The 19,124-nt window shown below is 41.3% G+C and overlaps 2 protein-coding genes across 12 annotated transcripts in view; one reads left to right on the forward strand and one right to left on the reverse strand.

Annotated features, from left to right (window-relative positions):
* Positions 1–1,330: 1,330 nt before the first annotated feature.
* Positions 1,331–6,164, forward strand: LOC124140207 (mitotic-spindle organizing protein 2B-like). Of its 3 annotated transcripts, XM_046507633.2 has the most exons (4): positions 1,331–1,469; positions 3,059–3,232; positions 5,470–5,654; positions 5,687–6,164. In XM_046507633.2, exons 2-4 carry the CDS (start codon positions 3,108–3,110, stop codon positions 5,701–5,703), a joined length of 327 nt encoding a protein of 108 aa, XP_046363589.1. In that variant the 5' UTR covers positions 1,331–1,469; positions 3,059–3,107; the 3' UTR covers positions 5,704–6,164. The 3 variants fall into 3 exon arrangements, with proteins under 3 accessions (XP_046363589.1, XP_046363586.1, XP_046363587.1); XM_046507630.2 differs by having other exon boundaries at positions 5,470–6,164; XM_046507631.2 differs by having other exon boundaries at positions 1,333–1,387; positions 5,470–6,164.
* A 2,700-nt stretch (positions 6,165–8,864) lies between these two features.
* Positions 8,865–19,124, reverse strand: part of LOC124140208 (nuclear receptor corepressor 1-like) — a 118,635-nt gene continuing 108,375 nt past the window's right edge. For 8 of the 9 annotated variants that reach the window (XM_046507638.2, XM_046507641.2, XM_046507637.2 and 5 more), the window contains one exon: positions 8,865–12,183. In XM_046507638.2, the coding sequence (XP_046363594.2) occupies positions 10,532–12,183 (1,652 nt within the window). In that variant the 3' untranslated portion in view covers positions 8,865–10,531. The remainder of the gene's footprint in view (positions 12,184–19,124) is intronic. The other variant, XM_046507645.2, reaches the window with a different exon arrangement.

Genomic DNA, 19,124 nt, shown 5'->3' on the forward strand with positions numbered 1-19,124 from the left:
TATATGGCTCGAATATGTTAAAAGTTTATTTGATGGATTAGGCTTAAGTTAAATATGGACCCAGCAATTTAGACCAAATAAAAATGTATTGAAATGTGTTTATAAACAACGTATCTTTGATCAGTTTGGCCAGACATGGACAAGTTTAATAGACAGTTCCCTTGAGACAGTATATACTGATTATTTAAACATAAAACACAGCTAGGATGCTATCGGGTGGCACTACCGTTAAGATTTAGAATCTCGAATGTTAAAATAAGATTCACTAATCCTAGATTACCAATAGAAAAGAGACCATGGGAAAACATTCCACGGGAAGGCAGAATGTGTTGTCACTGTAATAAAAAATAACCTAGCTGACGAATATTAATATCTATCACATGTGTCCCTTTTCCATAAATTGGGTAAATCATATATTATTATTATTATTTTACAAGACCTTGTGCCATATGACTCGATGTGTTATTGAATACTGAAGCTTATTAGAACAAAGAAAACTTGCACAATCTGTAAAAGAAAAACTTAAAATCTTTTATTAAATGCATGAGTGTGTTGCAGCACTAACCGATTACACGTGATGCACGTGTGTCTGGTGCCCCGTGTCACGTGACATAACCTTGCTTTACCTACAATATGTTTGTTGGTTTGTTTATTTGTTGTTTAACGCCGCACTCCGCAATATTCCAGCTATATGACGGCGGTTTGTAAATAATCGAGTCTCGACCAGACAATCCAGTGATTGACATCATGGTCATCGATCCACACAATTGGGACCTTCAATATGTAGGCTATGACCTTGAAGCGAAATAAACGTTTTTGTTATTTTTGTTGTCTCCCAGACACTAGAGAATAAATTAAAAAATGAATCCAATTCAAGTCCAGAATGATCTGGCAAGTGCAGATTACCTCAGCTCAAGGAAATAAGGAAATTAAGCATTGTTCCGGGCCACATTACAATTGATTAAATATTTTGTAGATATATTCTGAAATAAGATAACTTCATTCTGGGACCTCCTGGATTAATGTGCTACCTGTGAGGGTGGGTTGGGTTTGTGCGTGTGTATATATATGGGTGGGTGGGGTGGGTGGGATAGGCTTCTCTTATTATTTTACAACGGTGAAGCTCTAAGCCGTCCCTTTACCACGGTGGTTCCAATAGCATAAGATAATCCATTCTAGACACTAGAATTGCCCAGTTCTATCACTGAATGACAAACACGTGTCAAATGGAGAAACAATACATGAGCATCAGAGGTATGTTGTCCCTCAAAAATGAACTTGTTATAACATAAGTTGTTGAGTAAGTAGTACATAATACGAATCGCTGCGCTACTTCCGGTAAATACATTACAACTTCCGGTTATGATAAATGCGGAAAACTTAAATTGTAAGTTGACTCACTGATGGAGTTTATCTGAGATAAGATGAAGATGTTTGCAACAGTGTGCTAAACCGATTATAACTTCGATGTAAGTTATTATCTATGAGGTTGCTTTATTTTCTAATATTGATGCAGTCAGCATGGTTAGGAAAAGTTAGGCAAAAGGTGGGCTAGCCCAGATTTTCTTGAAGAATTGTTGATATTCTCTATAATATGAAATACTAATAGGTGAAAGTAAAGGGCCCCAGTACTCTATCATACGGTGCATTTCCCATTTTGTGTGACGAGTATATGACAATTAATAGTATAAAAATGTAAGTACTGAATTTGCAACATTTTCGAAAGTGCGAGGGCCATTCGTTTCACATGTTTTTATAAAGCCATTGTTTTTTCCAGATCTGTGATGTTTGAAGGGTGGAGATTAACACCACGCTCTGTGGTCATCTGCTTACATCTCAGTTTATCCCCTTTTCATATTTTTGCTGTTTGGAAACTGTTTAGGGCTGTGATGGGTACCAAAAAATAGACTTGAGTACCCATTTGTCATTACCTGACTTGGGAGTAGTGCATTGTTTTTCATTTTATATAGGGCCGCTTGGAGGATCAAACTCACATTGCCAGCTTGAAGCTAAGCTAGACTAATTTGTTAATCTAATTAGCCAACACCCTACCTGGGGGCCACAGGCACTATCACCAAAATATTGTGCTTGTTTACCAAGTCAGCAGCACCCGATTGTTTCCCGTTATGCGCATGTGTGGTAGTCATTTTCTCCATGAAAGTCGAAACTTGAGAAAAATTGTACAGAGGTTCCTCAGATTACTTTGGAATTATATGTTAAAAGAGATTGCTAACCCATCATGCCCATAACCGACCTCACAACTGACCCTAAGAATCGTGAAGGGGTGTTTGACTATTTGATTGGCATTCTAGAAGTTGGTGATAAGGCTGTTAAGTAAGGAAACGTACAACTTTATGGATAACAACTTCTGGTTTATTGCATATGGCAATGTTATCAAGCTGGAGCAACAACCAAGTGATAAGAGGTATATATGCAGACACCACCTACGAGCAGATCCACGGTCTCCCCATGGGATCCCCTCACTCCCCCATCCTTACAGAAATCTACAGGACCCATTTTGAAGAACAAGCCCTCTCCACATCCCCTATCCAACCCATCTGCTGGTACAGGAACGTACACAACACCTTTGTCATCCGTAAAAATAACCAGGACCCCACCTCACTACTCATAAAGTTGGACGTTTTCTAAAGAGGTGTTTTTGCTGACGTCATGTAAATTGTTGCAACATTCACCATGTTCACCTTTAATATCGACCACATTTTGCTTGTGTCGACTGCTTGTAAACAAAATGTGTAAATAATGTCCTCAGGAATGTATGCAATTCTGAAATCCTGCAGTTTCAAAGTCGAACAGTATGCCAAACATTCCCATAAAATACAGTGTTGACTAACACATACCGCTGACAAAGTCAAAGGCTTGCGACTGTATAAGAACAATCTTATCATCAGGATGTTTCACTTTTCCAGCGTATTTGAAACCACTGATTGACCACCCTTGACGGGATATCATGACTTTTAATGTTACAGCTCGTGTATTTGACCTCTGACTGACCACCTATGACGTGATATCATAACTTTTAACATGTTTAATGTTACAGCCCGTGAATTTGACCTCTGACTGACCACCTGTGTTGGCTGCTGGACGAGATGACCTCCTCCAGCCAGGTCCTCCAGTTCTCCCTCCTCAGTAAAAACATCCTGACCCCAGAGGAGGCCGAGCTGTACGAGCTGGGTCAACTAGGAGGCGTGACCCTTGACCCCAGCGTGTTTAAGTGAGTAGGCAGATGTTGTGAACATGTTCTATTGTGCAGCAACTAGACTTACTGACATGAGGTGGCAGTAATTCGCTGTACAGAGTTGCACCCCTTGTGCCTGATTATGTTTCTAGGTTTGTCAGCACTGTACCCGTGCTCGTAGGTTTCACCACTTCAGTGTTTCCTCTCACATTAAGCTGACAAGCCTTGATATAACTGGAATACTGTTCAAAGCGGCATTTAACCTAACTCACTAACTCACTATCAGCATGACTATCATGGACTAAGCTGGAACTTGGCACAGATGTTTTTGCAATATTTTTTTATTTAGAGCCTTAATAAGAAAAAAATAATGTTGGAAATCTGATTTTACTAAGATAAGCCAAAAAGCAGAGAAAAATTTAACAGAGTCTACCTTGTGTACATTGGGCATGCCTACAAGGCTTGATATTGATAATGGGAGACACTACAAAATTTCACAATCTAAAAGATTCTGTACATGTTGTAATCTAAACAATATCGAAGATCTGTACAGAGCTACAGATAAGCAGCTTATTTGCGTAAAATACCCCCCAAAATATTCTAAACCCAATTACTTTCAATTAACCTGCGTACAGAAATGCATGCATTAAATGAAAAAAATCAAATGTATAAAAACAGCACAAGCAATATACCCAATGAAGCTTTTTCAGCATGTGTACAAAGGAGCTGATTTCGGAAACACAATTACGAGCTTATTTACTTTCCGAGTCAAGCCTATATAGTGAGAACAGTTATAAACATCTAAAACATAATTTCATTTTTTTTTTAATCTTAAAATGTTCACTAAATTTGGGGAAAACCCAATAGAGTGATGAATAGATGAGTGAAAAAATATTGGTTACCCAATGAAAAATGTAATAACCCAATTAAAATAGAAACAATGGAGTAAAAACTCAATTGCTCAAAAAGTTATCTGGAGCTCTGTATCATTTCACCTTCATATGTCCATCCTTAAAAGACATTCGAAAGAAATACATACCAAATAATATGTAATTTGACTTTCAATCTCATTAAAATCAGATCTTAGTTCTTGCTACCGCTAAACCAAGATCTGAGGACATCCCATTACGGGTCACGTCGGACCGACCTTGAGCGAACTTTGACCCACCAATGGATTGACCAATCAGAAGGGAGCTTTCTCGTGCTTTCCGGCACCAATTTCAAATTGGCGACGACGCTTCGAAACATATTTTGACAAATTCTCGGTTACAAATTTGAAACCTGAACAAAAGAACATTCTGGAATGGCTAATAGATGATCTAGATTGTATGGATTCAGTCATTAAACACATAACTATCGTTCGGAATACCCAGTGTTAGCCATTTCGAGGTAGAAATCACATTCCCACTGTCACTTTCATAATCTGGTAAGCGGCGCTCTGATAAGTCGGATGAAAGGTCGTTCTGACGTGACCCGTAATGGGATGTCTTCAGATCTTTGTTCAGTGGTAGCATGAACCAAGTTCTGATTTTAATGAGATTGTTTGACTTTAGTCCAACAATTTTCGCGCCTCCTGGCAACCACAATATTTGAAGTTTTAGAATCTGTCTATGTGAAGCATGCCCTCAGGAGCACTTAAATGAAACAAGAGAACCTATTTGTCCTGTGATCATGCACTGTATTGTGTGCATTTCATGTGTTTTGACCTGTAGCCTTTCATACAATAAACATTTGAATTTGAATTGAAAGAATATAGTTTTCTTGGTTGAGAGAGCAAGCTGTATTGTTGAGTGATTTCACAAGACAAGATTCCCGAAACAGCTTCATAATGTTCATTGTTCCACATCCTGTTTCTTTAGCTGTCAAGATCTGGGGTAGAAAAGGTCTTCAGCAACCCATGCTCGCCTTAAAAGGCAACTATGTTTGTCTTAAGAAGCGACGAACGGGATCGGATGGTCCGGCTCGCTGAATTGGTTGATACATGTCATTGTATCCTAATTGTGTGGATCAATACTCATGATGTCAATCACTGGATTGTCTAGTCCAGACTTGATTATTTAAAGACAGCTGTCATATAGCTGGTATATTGCTGAGTGCGGCCTAAACACCAAATAAACAAGCAAACATCCTGTTTGTCCCTCAAATAGTGATAATAGTCATTACAGATTTTACTTAATGTCAACTTCACAGAAACAATGAAATTGTATCAGTGTCACACATAAATCTGTACAAAGTTTGTTTGTTGCCTTAACAGTTTGTCGTTGACACTTCAGGATTATCATGGACCTTCTGAAAATGAATGTCGCACCAACAGCCATTTTGCATATGCTGAAATCAATGTGTGGTCAACGAAAAAAGAAACACACCGTCGTGGACGAAGACGTCATAGGTCAGCGAGGATCAAGGTCAGCGACAAGTTCGGGGAGTCGGCCCCGGCAGGGGTCTGGTTCCCGGAGAGTTGAAGCCCGGAGATAGTGCAGCTGTTTTAAGTGGAAGCCCGGAGATAGTGCAGCTGTTTCAAGTGGAAGCCCGGAGATAGTGCAGCTGTTTTAAGACTGTGATATGTGAGGCCACCTCACCTGACATTATTTTGTCGTATACTGCCTTCAAGTCATTGATTTGAAAATTTTGTGACGATATGTCAACTCAAAAGTATCATAATTTATCGATAAATAACAAAATTAGTCTTTCTGTCTGTGTATAGTTATAAAAAAATCTATCTGAACAAGGCTGATCCATTAAACGCTTAAAACTGAATTTTCTACCATTGTACAAATGTACATGTTATCTAGGTAAATGTTTCTGTGCCGGAGAATTATTTATTTAGTATTAATAATCTTACTTTTTGTCAATACAGTATCAATATAAACATGATAAAATAATTATGTATCTTTTTTTAGATATACATGTACAATGACATCCCTAACTTCAACTTATTTTTGATTGAATAAAAATTGCTTTTCATACATCTCCTAGTATTTGTTGTGTATCAGCTGTTGTGTCCTACATGTATCAGCCTGGTGTGTATCAGCTGTTATGTCCTACGTGTACCAGCCTGTTGTGTATCAGCTGTTGTGTCCTACGTGTATCAGCCTGGTGTGTATCAGCCGTTATGTCCTACATGTATCAGCTGTTATGTCCTACATGTATCAGCCTGGTGTGTATCAGCTGTTATGTCCTACATGTATCAGCCTGGTGTGTATCAGCTGTTATGTCCTACATGTACCAGCCTGGTGTGTATCAGCTGTTGTGTCCTACGTGTACCAGCCTGGTGTGTATCAGCTGTTATGTCCTACATGTACCAGCCTGGTGTGTATCAGCTGTTGTGTCCTACATGTACCACCCTGGTGTGTATCAGCCGTTTTGTATAAGACTCAATGAACTACTCCATAGGGTAACCCATGCTTGTAAGAGTCGACTAACAGGATTGGGTCAGGCTTGCCGACTTGGTTGATGCATGTCATCATTACCTATTTGCATAGATTGATGCTCACAATATCAATCACTGGATCATCTGATCCAGATTCGATTATTTACAAACAGCCGTCATATAGCTGGATTATTGCAGAGTGCTGCGTCAATCAAAAAATAAAACCACAGGTGTGCATTAAGAATTAAACAGCTTTTCAGGTGGTAACAAATCGTAAATCATCTGGCCCAAAGCTGTTGTTGTGAATGTTTATGTAATAATCAATATGAACAGGTGAGGTACAGTGTGGTGACCCTGGTTTCGTATTGGAACCTGTTGATCTTAGACAATTTTTAGGAGAAACCTGTGTCACTAAGCACCAGATGGGGATTCTGGTCCAGGAAGATCTGGGGTAGAATAGGTCTTCAGCAACCCATGCTTGTCGTAAGAGGCAACTATGCTTGTTGTAAGGCCACTGACAGGATCAGGTGGTCAGGCTCGCTGACTTGGTTGATGCATGTCATCGTATCCCGGTTGTGTGGATCGATGCTCATGATGTCAATCACTGGATTGTCTGGTCCAGACTCGATTATTTACAGACCGCCGTCATACAGCTGGAATATTGCTGAGTGCAGTGTTAAACAATAAATAAACAAATGTCAACAGGTCTAGGTTCAATAACTTTCTCGGATATCAGTCTTACATTCCTCAATCATGAGCCATTCTTCCTCTGTTTTCCTGTTAACACTCGGAGCAAGAACATTGGGTTAAACCCCACTTTAAACAGTATCTCAGTTACATGGTTCAGCATGTTACCTTGTGTGGGAGGAAAGCCTGAAGTGATGCAGGTCACGTTTACGTGTATCAGCTGTTATGTCCAACATGTATCAGCCTGGTGTGTATCAGCTGATGTGTCCTACATGTATCAGCCTGGTGTGTATCAGCTGTTATGTCCTACATGTATCAGCCTGGTGTGTATCAGCTGTTGTGTCCTACATGTATCAGCCTGGTGTGTATCAGCTGTTGTGTCCTACATGTATCAGCCTGGTGTGTATCAGCTGTTGTGTCCTACATGTATCAGCCTGGTGTGTATCAGCTGTTGTGTCCTACATGTATCAGCCTGGTGTGTATCAGCTGTTGTGTCCTACATGTATCAGCCTGGTGTGTATCAGCTGTTGTGTCCTACGTGTATCAGCCTGGTGTGTATCAGCTGTTGTGTCCTACGTGTATCAGCTGTTGTGTCCTACGTGTATCAGCCTGGTGTGTATCAGCTGTTGTGTCCTACATGTATCAGCCTGGTGGGTATCAGCTGTTGTGTCCTACGTGTATCAGCCTGGTGTGTATCAGCTGTTGTGTCCTACGTGTATCAGCTGTTGTGTCCTACGTGTATCAGCTGTTGTGTCCTACGTGTATCAGCCTGGTGTGTATCAGCTGTTGTGTCCTACATGTATCAGCCTGGTGTGTATCAGCTGTTATGTCCTACATGTACCAGCCTGGTGTGTATCAGCTGTTGTGTCCTACGTGTATCAGCCTGGTGTGTATCAGCTGTTATGTCCTACATGTATCAGCCTGGTGTGTATCAGCCTGGTGTGTATCAGCTGTTATGTCCTACATGTATCAGCCTGGTGTGTATCAGCTGTTATGTCCTACATGAGGATAGGTATGGTGCTTACAAACCTAGAAACCATCAGGGCAAGTATGGGTTTCAAACCCACTATCCAAGGATTCTTGCATGATTCTAAAGGTTGTCCCTCTCTGGACCAATTTGCAGTGATTTAGACAACTGGGCCTCATGTGCCCCATATTGGTACTATGACGCGTCACGCAAAGACAGACCTGTGAAGGATCAGAACAGGTCTTCAGCAACCCATTCTTGCCATAAAAGGCGACTATGCTTGTCGTAAGACGCGGCTAACTGGATCGGGTGGTCATGCGCACCGATTTATTTGATGCATGTCATCGTATCCCAATTGCATGGATCGATGCTCATGATATCACTCGCTGAATGGTCTTATCCAGACTCGATTATTTACAGACCGCTGTCGTAAAGTTGGTATGTTGGTTTGTTGTAACACTGCACTCAGCAATATTCCAGCTATATGACGGCGGTCTGTAAATAATAGAGTCTGGACCAGACAATCCAGTGATTAATATCATGAGCATCGAGCCACGCAATTGGGGCTGTCATAAAGCTGGAATATTGCCGAGTGTGGCGTTAAACAACAAACAAACCTACAAAGACAACAAACACAGTGCACATTGATTTGTTTTTTTATATGAATAACAAGATAATGTTAACAGTGAGGTACATCCACATGAGCCAATCTGCAGCTCATCCTCAGTACAAGATCTGCAGGGATGTATGAACCATTCACCAGACACCGAGCCACAGGGAGCTGGCACGACATCCCGACATTGTATGCAAACATGTACACCGCACAAACATCCACCCACCCAAAGCTCAGGCATGGCGCCCACATATAATACTCAACTCTTGATAAGGATAATGGGCCAGCTCACACTTTTGAAGGTCGGGAGACAACATATTTAAATGTTTAATTAATGTTTTATTTAATATTGCTTGAAATGAAGCTTCATGTCAGTTTCTTGTCCAAATTGCATCCTGTTTGTATGAGATCTCCAAATAACCGGTCAGATTTACCTTCCTCCTGGACACTCAAAATATCCCTATCAAATGTTGAGTATTATATTTATCAGTCGCCTCCCCCCTCCCAACACACACATCCTCTTTTCCTCTCACCGACACACGGACACACCACACCAACATGGAACACGACATTGACATATGACACCAAATAACACACAATCTCTCCAACACAGGCACACACATACACTCACCACCCACTACATCAACATTACACTCATCTCTCACAGGTCACCATCCATTCATGTTAATAGTTCATCCCTACAAACTCTGTGAAGCACTTGAGACACATAAAATCATTAACACAAGTTGTACCCAAGTACCCAAGATTTGTCAGTTGCTTAACGCCGCACTCAGCAATATTCCAGCTATATGACGGACAATAAAAAGAAAGTCAACTGTTTACTGCAACAATCAATAGACCCATCAAACTGTCATCATTGTCTCTAAAATATATAATAATAATACTATGAGTACTTAAGTGATCGTGTTACATAATCAGACTTTTACCCATAGCTTAGCTTACGTTCATCCTACTGTATTTCTAAATATTCTAGTCACACAAAAAATTAGTATTTTGTAAAATTAACGAAATGTAATTCACACCCTTCAGTAGTTTGGGTGAACACTACTCATCAATGATTAAATGTCTTCCCAAAATTAAGTACTTCTGCCATTCAGCAGTGAATTATCCAATATAAAACTGAATCTACGAACGGATGACAAATCGGAGATACCATATCGCTTGACTGACATGGAAAACCATACTGAATAGTCTACAATGATCAAGTATAAACTGGGTGTCCTTTGTGAATTCAACAGACCTGGATCTGCTGATGCACCATGATGACACTATCAAGAAGAATGGAACTAAGCTTAACATTGTACATTCAACAAAATCTCGAACACAGTGTTTGAAAGAATACAAGCAGATGAATGAGACAAGATAGAGGCATGTTGATGGCCATGGGGAACTGTTTTCTTCCCCTTCATCCCTTGACACATGCTCTAGTACATACTGAAATACAAAACAAGTTTCCACTGACATGTACATCGGACTGCGACAACGAGTTGAGTCATATGGCAGTTTGTGGAGTGATATGTCAACACACATATTGTCCTTATGCAAAATTTCATCTCTTATTAAACATTCAAAAAATCGATGAAGAAAAATCCCTTTTTACATCACCCAGTTTGAGAAGCTTGTAATGCGTACATACACAAATGACGTGACTTTTGTGTTAAAACTAGCGTGTCTGGACTAGTCATCATCATCTGAGAGCATTTCGTACTGAGCTGAGTATAAGGGCATGGGTTCCTGGTCACGGGAGATGACGGCATGCTCGGCCTCCACGATCATGCTAGACACAACAGGTTGAGCAGGGTTGGAGTAGGAATAGCTACTGACGTCCCCTGACCCAGGGATAACGGACGCCATGCTTGTTGGCAGGTCGGAGCTCGAGTGCGGTCGGTTGTTGACGTCCACTCCCATGAAGCTGGACTCCACTGCTCGTGGACTGCGAGATCGCTGAACATAGGACATGGAAGGGAGATTGTCCGACCCCCCTCGGCTCTGGCTTGTATTGTCTGCTGCCTCGTAAGAAACATCTGTGCTACACTGAGGACTGTTGTCATGAACACGAGGGGAGCTCTTGGCAGACCGAGGTCTGTCCACCATCGGACCACCTGAGGAGACGTCTGCACCCGTGGAGCTGCCGATGTCGGATTCATCAATGACCATGTGGTCAGAGTGTGTGCTGTCGATACTCGGGTGAGAGATGTTGGAACTTTCATCAGCTTCTCCACTCTCCGCTCGCCCTCCGAATCTGCTGCGTGGAAAGTTCCGCGACTCGGGTTCCATCCCCAAATGGGAGCTATCCGAAACCTGCTGCCCAACAAGGAAGCTTGCGTAACCTTGAGCCTCATTTGGGTCCTTGCTTTGCGATGTCACCTTATCTCCATCTCCGCTCGCCCCCTCATCAACGGAACTGCCAATGTTTCCCTCACCTTTGCTGCTGCCATCTGAGCGGCTCTCGGAGCTGTCCACGTGCCCCCGCCTCGGACTCCGTGACAGAGAACTTGATAAAGCCATATAGCTACTTGGGGTTTTCCTGATTCCCTCCTCTTCAGGACTATCGGGAAAATCGTATTCTGAGGACTTGTTTTTCTTCCCTGAAGATGTCGCTTTTTGCATATCTGCAGCAGATGAAGGGCGAGGCAGATCTCTGGTTGGAGCAGCAAATTTGCCCTGAGGCCTTGTCATGCCACGCTTCTTGGGCTGTTGATAGTGTGGGGTGGCCGCACTTACATGGCTAGCCTCCGAGGATTCTGCTGCTGCCGAAACAGCCACCATTGGTCGGATCCCAGGCATGTGACGATCATCTGATTCCTGAGCTTGGGCAGATGACGGATCAACTTGAGATGAGCTGCTGGGGAAAGCTTCCTGCTGCTGTTGAGAAGTCCTTCCATCAGGTGGACCGGGTTGGGAGTCCGAAGACCTACTGTCCTGATGACCTAGTCGACTATCTCCTGGTTGCTGGCGTGCATCTTGTCGAGTGTCTGGAAGCTGAAGCAGTTGGCGGTTTGAAGGCAGAGGCTGGCTGGGTGGCATCTGCTGCTGTTGCTGTGTCACAAGCCGAGAAGCGGCAAGCGAGGGTGACACTGAAGACTCGGCAGCATGCTGCTGCTGCTGACCTAGGCGAGGCTGAGAAAGTGATGGCACGGAGGACTCTATCTGCTGCTCCGACTGACTGGGGCTAGGTTCCTCCATTAACGCTTTCTCTATTCTCCTCCTCATAATAAAGTCCAAGGTGTTGATGTTGAACTCTGGCTTAGCTTTAGTAGCGGGTGTAGTCTCGGACGTAGTGGGGCCCTGGCCACTGCTGTCGGCTGGCTGGTGGTGGGGGTGGTGGCCTGCCAATATAACCATAAAGCTAGATCAGTCAACTTGAAACACAAACACAAAGGACATGATACATACAAGGCAAATATAGGGGACATCTAGCAGCAGAATGTGTGGGGTCTGCATTGGTCAACAATATACCTACTGTGTGTCGGCAACAGGGGGCTGTTTAGACATAACATGTTTCAAAGGAGGGGATCAGCCAAAAGGAACTGTTCAGACATAAGATGTTCGAAAAGGTCAGCAACAGAGGTCTGTTTAGACTTATGACATTCCAAATGGTCTGCAACAGAGGTCTGTTTAGACAAAAGATGTTTCAAAGGAGGTGGTTAGCAACCGAGGGCTGTTTAGACGAAACATATTCTGAATGGTCAGCAACAGAGGGCTGTTTAGACATAAGATGTTCTAAATGGTCGGCAACAGAGGGCTGTTTAGACATACAGTGTTCTAAATGGTCAGCAACAGAGGGTTGTTTAGACATAAGATGTTCTAAATGGTCAGCAACAGAGGGCTGTTTAGACATACGGTGTTCTAAATGGTCAGCAACAGAGGGCTGTTTAGACATAAGATGTTGTACATGGTCAGCAACAGAGGGCTGTTTAGACATACAGTGTTCTAAATGGTCAGCAACAGAGGGCTGTTTAGACATACGGTGTTCTAAATGGTCAGCAACAGAGGGCTGTTTAGACATACAGTGTTCTAAATGGTCAGCAACAGAGGGCAGTTTAGACATAAGATGTTCTAAATGGTCAGCAACAGAGGGCTTTTTAGACATATGGTGTTCTAAATGGTCGGCAACAGAGGGCTGTTTAGAGGTGAACATTTTAACAGAGGTCCTGTATTTTGACATACTGATGCAAAATTTCAAGGGAACACAAAGCCAAAGCCGTTCTCAACAAAATAAGGGTGAAATGCAAGTGTCTGGTAAGTAACTTGTTATCTTTGATATTTCTCAAGGTACAAACAAACAGTACAAATGACACCTTGTTTATTCCCTACAGCATATATCAATCTAGTCAACGAAAACATGTCTTTAAAATAATTAAACTATTTTTTCGAAAGAACCTTTCCTCTTTTGCTGTTTTCATATGTGGAATCAAGCAAACTAGACTTGGTTAGTTTGATCTAGACTTGCCTAGGCTTTCAGAAAAAATAAATACCTAAAAAATATAAATTCCACAGTCACGGTGCAGGACTAATATCAACCCACTATCAATAGTCAATGTGACATCCCGATACTCATATTAGTCTTAACCAGTGGACATCAACTGAAGGCAATTGACATGAGGGATCACTTGACTAGGCAGTCCGACAGTACTTGGTGAGTAGCTTGATAATGAATGGGCATATCATGATATAAAAGATCCCAATTCGAGAGGCCATTTCAAATACTGAGTGGTCATACCATCACACTAAATATTCTGTTATTGAATGGGCATACCATGATATAAAAAGTCATAAGTTGAGTGGCCATTCCCAATAGTGAATTGGCATACCATCATGTTAAATATCCTGATATTGAATGGGCATACCATGATATAAAAAGTCCTACTTGGCGTGGGCATACCATCACACTAAATATCCTGATATTGAATGGGCATACCATGATATAAAAAGTCCTATTTGGTGTGGGCATACCATCACAATAATGTCCTGATATTGAACAGGCATACCATGATATAAAGAGTCCTATTTGGCATGGGCATACCATCACAATAATATCTTGATATTGAACGGGCATACCATGATATAAAGAGTCCTATTTGGTGTGGGTATACCATCACAATAATATCTTGATATTGAACGGGCAAACCATGATATAAAGAGTCCTATTTGGTGTGGGTATACCATCACAATAATATCTTGATATTGAATGGGCATACCATGATATAAAGAGTCCTATTTGGTGTGGGTATACCATCACAATGATATCCTGATATTGAACAGGCAAACCATGATATAAAGAGTCCTATTTGGTGTGGGTATACCATCACAATAATATCTTGATATTGAACGGGCAAACCATGATATAAAGAGTCCTATTTGGTGTGGGTATACCATCACAATAATATCTTGATATTGAATGGGCATACCATGATATAAAGAGTCCTATTTGGTGTGGGTATACCATCACAATAATATCTTGATATTGAACGGGCAAACCATGATATAAAGAGTCCTATTTGGTGTGGGTATACCATCACAATAATATCTTGATATTGAATGGGCATACCATGATATAAAGAGTCCTACTTGGTGTGGGTATACCATCACAATGATATCCTGATATTGAACGGGCATACCATGATATAAAGAGTCCTTTTTGGTGTGGGTATACCATCACAATAATATCCTGATATTGAACGGGCATACCATGATATAAAAAGTCCTATTTGGCATGGGCATACCATCACAATAATATCTTGATATTGAACGGGCATACCATGATATAAAGAGTCCTATTTGGCATGGGCATACCATCACAATAATATCCTGATATTGAACGGGCATACCATGATATAAAGAGTCCTATTTGGCATGGGCATACCATCACAATAATATCCTGATATTCAACGGGCATACCATGATATAAAGAGTCCTATTTGGCATGGGCATACCATCACAATAATATCCTGATATTGAACGGGCATACCATGATATAAAAAGTCCTATTTGGCATGGGCATACCATCACAATAATATCCTGATATTGAACGGGCATACCATGATATAAAGAGTCCTATTTGGCATGGGCATACCATCACAATAATATCCTGATATTGAACGGGCATACCATGATATAAAGAGTCCTATTTGGCATGGGCATACCATCACAATAATATCCTGATATTGAACGGGCATACCATGATATAAAGAGTCCTATTTGGCATGGGCATACCATCACAATAATATCCTGATATTGAACGGGCATACCATGATATAAAGAGTCCTATTTGGCGGGGGCATACCATCACAATAATATCCTGATATTCAACGGGCATACCATGATATAAAGAGTCCTATTTGGCATGGGCATACCATCACAATAATATCCTGATATTGAACGGGCATACCATGATATAAAGAGTCCTATTTGGCATGGGCATACCATCACAATAATATCCTGATATTGAACGGGCATACCATGATATAAAGAGTCCTATTTGGCATGGGCATACCATCACAATAATATCCTGATATTGAACGGGCATACCATGATATAAAGAGTCCTATTTGGCATGGGCATACCATCACAATAATATCCTGATACTGAACGGGCATACCATGATATAAAGAGTCCTATTTGGCATGGGCATACCATCACAATAATATCCTGATATTGAACGGGCATACCATGATATAAAGAGTCCTATTTGGCATGGGCATACCATCACAATAATATCCTGATATTGAACGGGCATACCATGATATAAAGAGTCCTATTTGGCATGGGCATACCATCACAATAATATCCTGATATTGAACGGGCATACCATGATATAAAGAGTCCTATTTGGCGGGGGCATACCATGATATAAAAGAGTCCTTTTTGGCATGGGCATACCATCACACTAAATATCCTGATATTGAACGGGCATACCATGATATAAAGAGTCCTTTTTGGCATGGGCATACCATCTCACTAAATATCCTGATATTGAACGGGCATACCATGATATAAAGAGTCCTTTTTGGCATGGGCATACCATCACAATAATATCCTGATATTGAACGGGCATACCATGATATAAAGAGTCCTTTTTGGCATGGGCATACCATCACAATAATATCCTGATATTGAACGGGCATACCATGATATAAAGAGTCCTTTTTGGCATGGGCATACCATCACAATAATATCCTGATATTGAACGGGCATACCATGATATAAAGAGTCCTATTTGGCGGGGGCATACCATCACAATAATATCCTGATATTGAACGGGCATACCATGATATAAAGAGTCCTATTTGGCGGGGGCATACCATCGGTAGTAAGTACACCAATCCTAATATGAAGTATTCCTGACAACCAACTGATGTGTAACTGCAGATGTATCTATGTGTCAGGATATCAATACATGTTCATACTATGACATTACTAAATAAGGAAACATAAAACATCCAAAGCCAGCATTCAGAGCACCTGTTTCTTACTGCAGATATATAGTGGCACACAAAAGGCCTAATGCAAAGCTGGCAAGCTCATTCTGGTCAAGGGACATCTCTTACGAGTTGTGTGGCAGTATGTACACATGAATAGAATAGATATTAGCAGCATCATGGAGTTGGTCGCATAGAATTTCAACAGGATGCAGAGGAACAAAATCCCAAACAGCTAAAGCAGTTGTTCTGGGCGATTTATTAACATTGTTTATACCCTCCAGTGCACGATATTCTGCCGGAGGCATCAGTGGTTTGGTTTGGTTTGTTTGTTGTTTAACGCCACACTCAGCAATATTCCAGCTATATGACGGCAGTTTAAATAATCGAGTCTGGACCAGACAATTCAGTGTTTGACATCATGAGCATCGATCCACGCAATTGGGATATGATGACATGCATCCACCAAGTCAGCGAGCCTGACCACCCGATCCCGGGATGCATCAGTGATAGGAGGGAGGGAGTGAGTGAGAATGGTTTTATGCCGATGATTGCAATATTCTAGCAATAGGCTTCATTCATTGTACCCATGTTTGGAAACAAACCCAGGTCTTCAGGGTGATGAGATGAACACTTTAACCACTAGGCTACCCCACCACCCCTCAGTAATAGGAACATGATAAGAGTGAGACACTTTTGTATGTTGTCAGTAACTTGTCACCTTGTACTATACAACGTTGTATTTCTTCTCTGCCACCATAGACAATAACTTAAAATAACTTAAAAGTTTCCAAGAATTACACAATACCCAAACTAATTCATGAAGAGGATTAGTTGGATAATTTCAGTGTCTTAATACTTTATGTAAAGTTATTTTCTAGTGGTCTGCCCTTCGTATAACTACTGACTTATCTCCCTTCTTGAAGCTTACATTCCACAAGATAGCACTTCTCTTGTTGTGAGAATTTAATTTAATTGAGTCTATGAATTAAACCATAACCTGCTAGAGGTCAAAGTCCCGAAGACCCTTAATAATAATAAAAAACATCTTTGAAAACCAATCCGAAGCTGTCATTTCAACATCATTAAGTGGCGTAGAAGCCATAGTATCAATGAAGATGATGCGGCAAAGGTACAAGTGTCTGTACTGATGCATCATATTGAAAGAGTAAAAGAAGTTAAACTCCATAAGTCAGCCCGGTCTCAGCTTATCAAATGAGAGTTTAAGCGATAACTGAACTTAAAAATACTTTTTTCTCTCCTTCAGACAAGCCCCAGAACTCCCTACTGGGGTCAGGGATAGGGCTGACCTTATCTGACCCTGACCCTGACCCTTCACATGACCCCTCAGCCTTCACCCACATTAACTTACATGTTGTCATACATGTGTAAACGTGAGGAAAGTGCTGGACTTGGAATCAAAGCATATTTCTTGTTAAATCTCATTGAACAATGCGACAAAAAAACACGAAAACCCCCCCCAAAAAACCCATGAGTAAAATGGAAATTGTAATAACTTTGATAACTTATATTTTGTCAGAGATCATCCCTGATTCTTAACAATTTATGGAATAAATGACATCATATTGAGATCCCATCTCTTCAAAACTGCACATTAACTGAAAGCCTTCAAATTTCAACTGTTTGAGGTCTGAAAAAGTATACTGACAAGGAATCAAATTGATGGCAGTTACTTAAAACACTCCAGTTTGGTATTTCTTACTGTTATCCTCGAGCTATATATTTGAACAGTATCCAGAGTTGGCATCCCCCAGTACTTACGTCCGCACACTGGAGTACGTGATGAGATGATGGGGAGGAGGCGCCAAGATGGAAGCCATGCAAACATTCCCTAAACACTGAGGAGGCCTTGTCTGTGCTGTAGTCAGGTGCAAACTCTTGTATCTAGTGCAATGAGTGTGACTTTACTGGTGGTGTCTGGATCAATCTGAGGGCCTACGTGTGAGAGTGCTACTGTTTCTGTATGACATACATGGTAGAGGTATGATTCAATGTTGAGTGAGTGAGTGAGTGAGTGTGTGTGGTTTCTTGTCATAGTCGGCGATGCTACAGCATATCTCCCTTACCTGTACTAAGCAACATAACAGCTATACAACCATGTCCTGTAGTCAGCAATATAACAGCTATACAATCCAGGACCGTCGACAGCAATATTGCAGTTAGCAGCCACTGGGGTATTATACAGTCATATCACCCAAGTCTGTAGTCAGCAACATAACAGCTATACAAACATGTCCTGTAATCAGCAACATAACAGCTATACAACCATGTCCTGTAGTCAGCAATATAACAGCTATACAATACAGGACCGTCGACAGCAATTTAACAGCTATACAACCATGTCCTGTAGTCAGCAACATAACAGCTATACAGCCATGTCCTGTAGTCAACAACATAACAGCTATACAAACATGTCCTGTAGTCAGCAATATAACAGCTATACAACCATGTCTTGTAATCAGCAACATAACAGCTATACAACCATGTCCTGTAGTCAACAACATAACAGCTATACAAACATGTCCTGTAGCTGTCAACAGCAATACTACAGTTAGCAGCCACTGGGGTATTACACAGTCATATCACCCAAGTCTGTAGTCAGCAACATAACAGCTATACAATACAGGACCGTCGACAGCAATATTACAGTTAGCAGGGAATCAGGGAGTCAAAGTACTGAGAACTTTGTCTACGGGTTGTCAAATCTACACCTGAGTGGTACTATGATCAGTAAATGAGAGGCGCAGCCATGAATCAGTACACCATGGTATTGCACAGCAGCCTCCTGGTAGTTCGGGAAGCATCTTCACAATGCTCACTGTCTGAAA

Source organism: Haliotis rufescens, unplaced genomic scaffold (genome assembly GCF_023055435.1).
Source record: "Haliotis rufescens isolate VD_foot unplaced genomic scaffold, xgHalRufe1.0.p SCAF_15, whole genome shotgun sequence".
Taxonomy (NCBI): Eukaryota; Metazoa; Mollusca; class Gastropoda; order Lepetellida; family Haliotidae; genus Haliotis; species Haliotis rufescens.

Excerpts from the sequence above, each read along its gene's own strand:
- LOC124140207 (XM_046507630.2), top strand. The coding sequence starts at position 3,108 with ATGACCTCCTCCAGCCAGGTCCTCCAGTTCTCCCTCCTCAGTAAAAAC. Across the intron at positions 3,233-5,469 it reads CTTGACCCCAGCGTGTTTAA|GATTATCATGGACCTTCTGA; the intron begins GTGAGTAGGCAG and ends TTGACACTTCAG.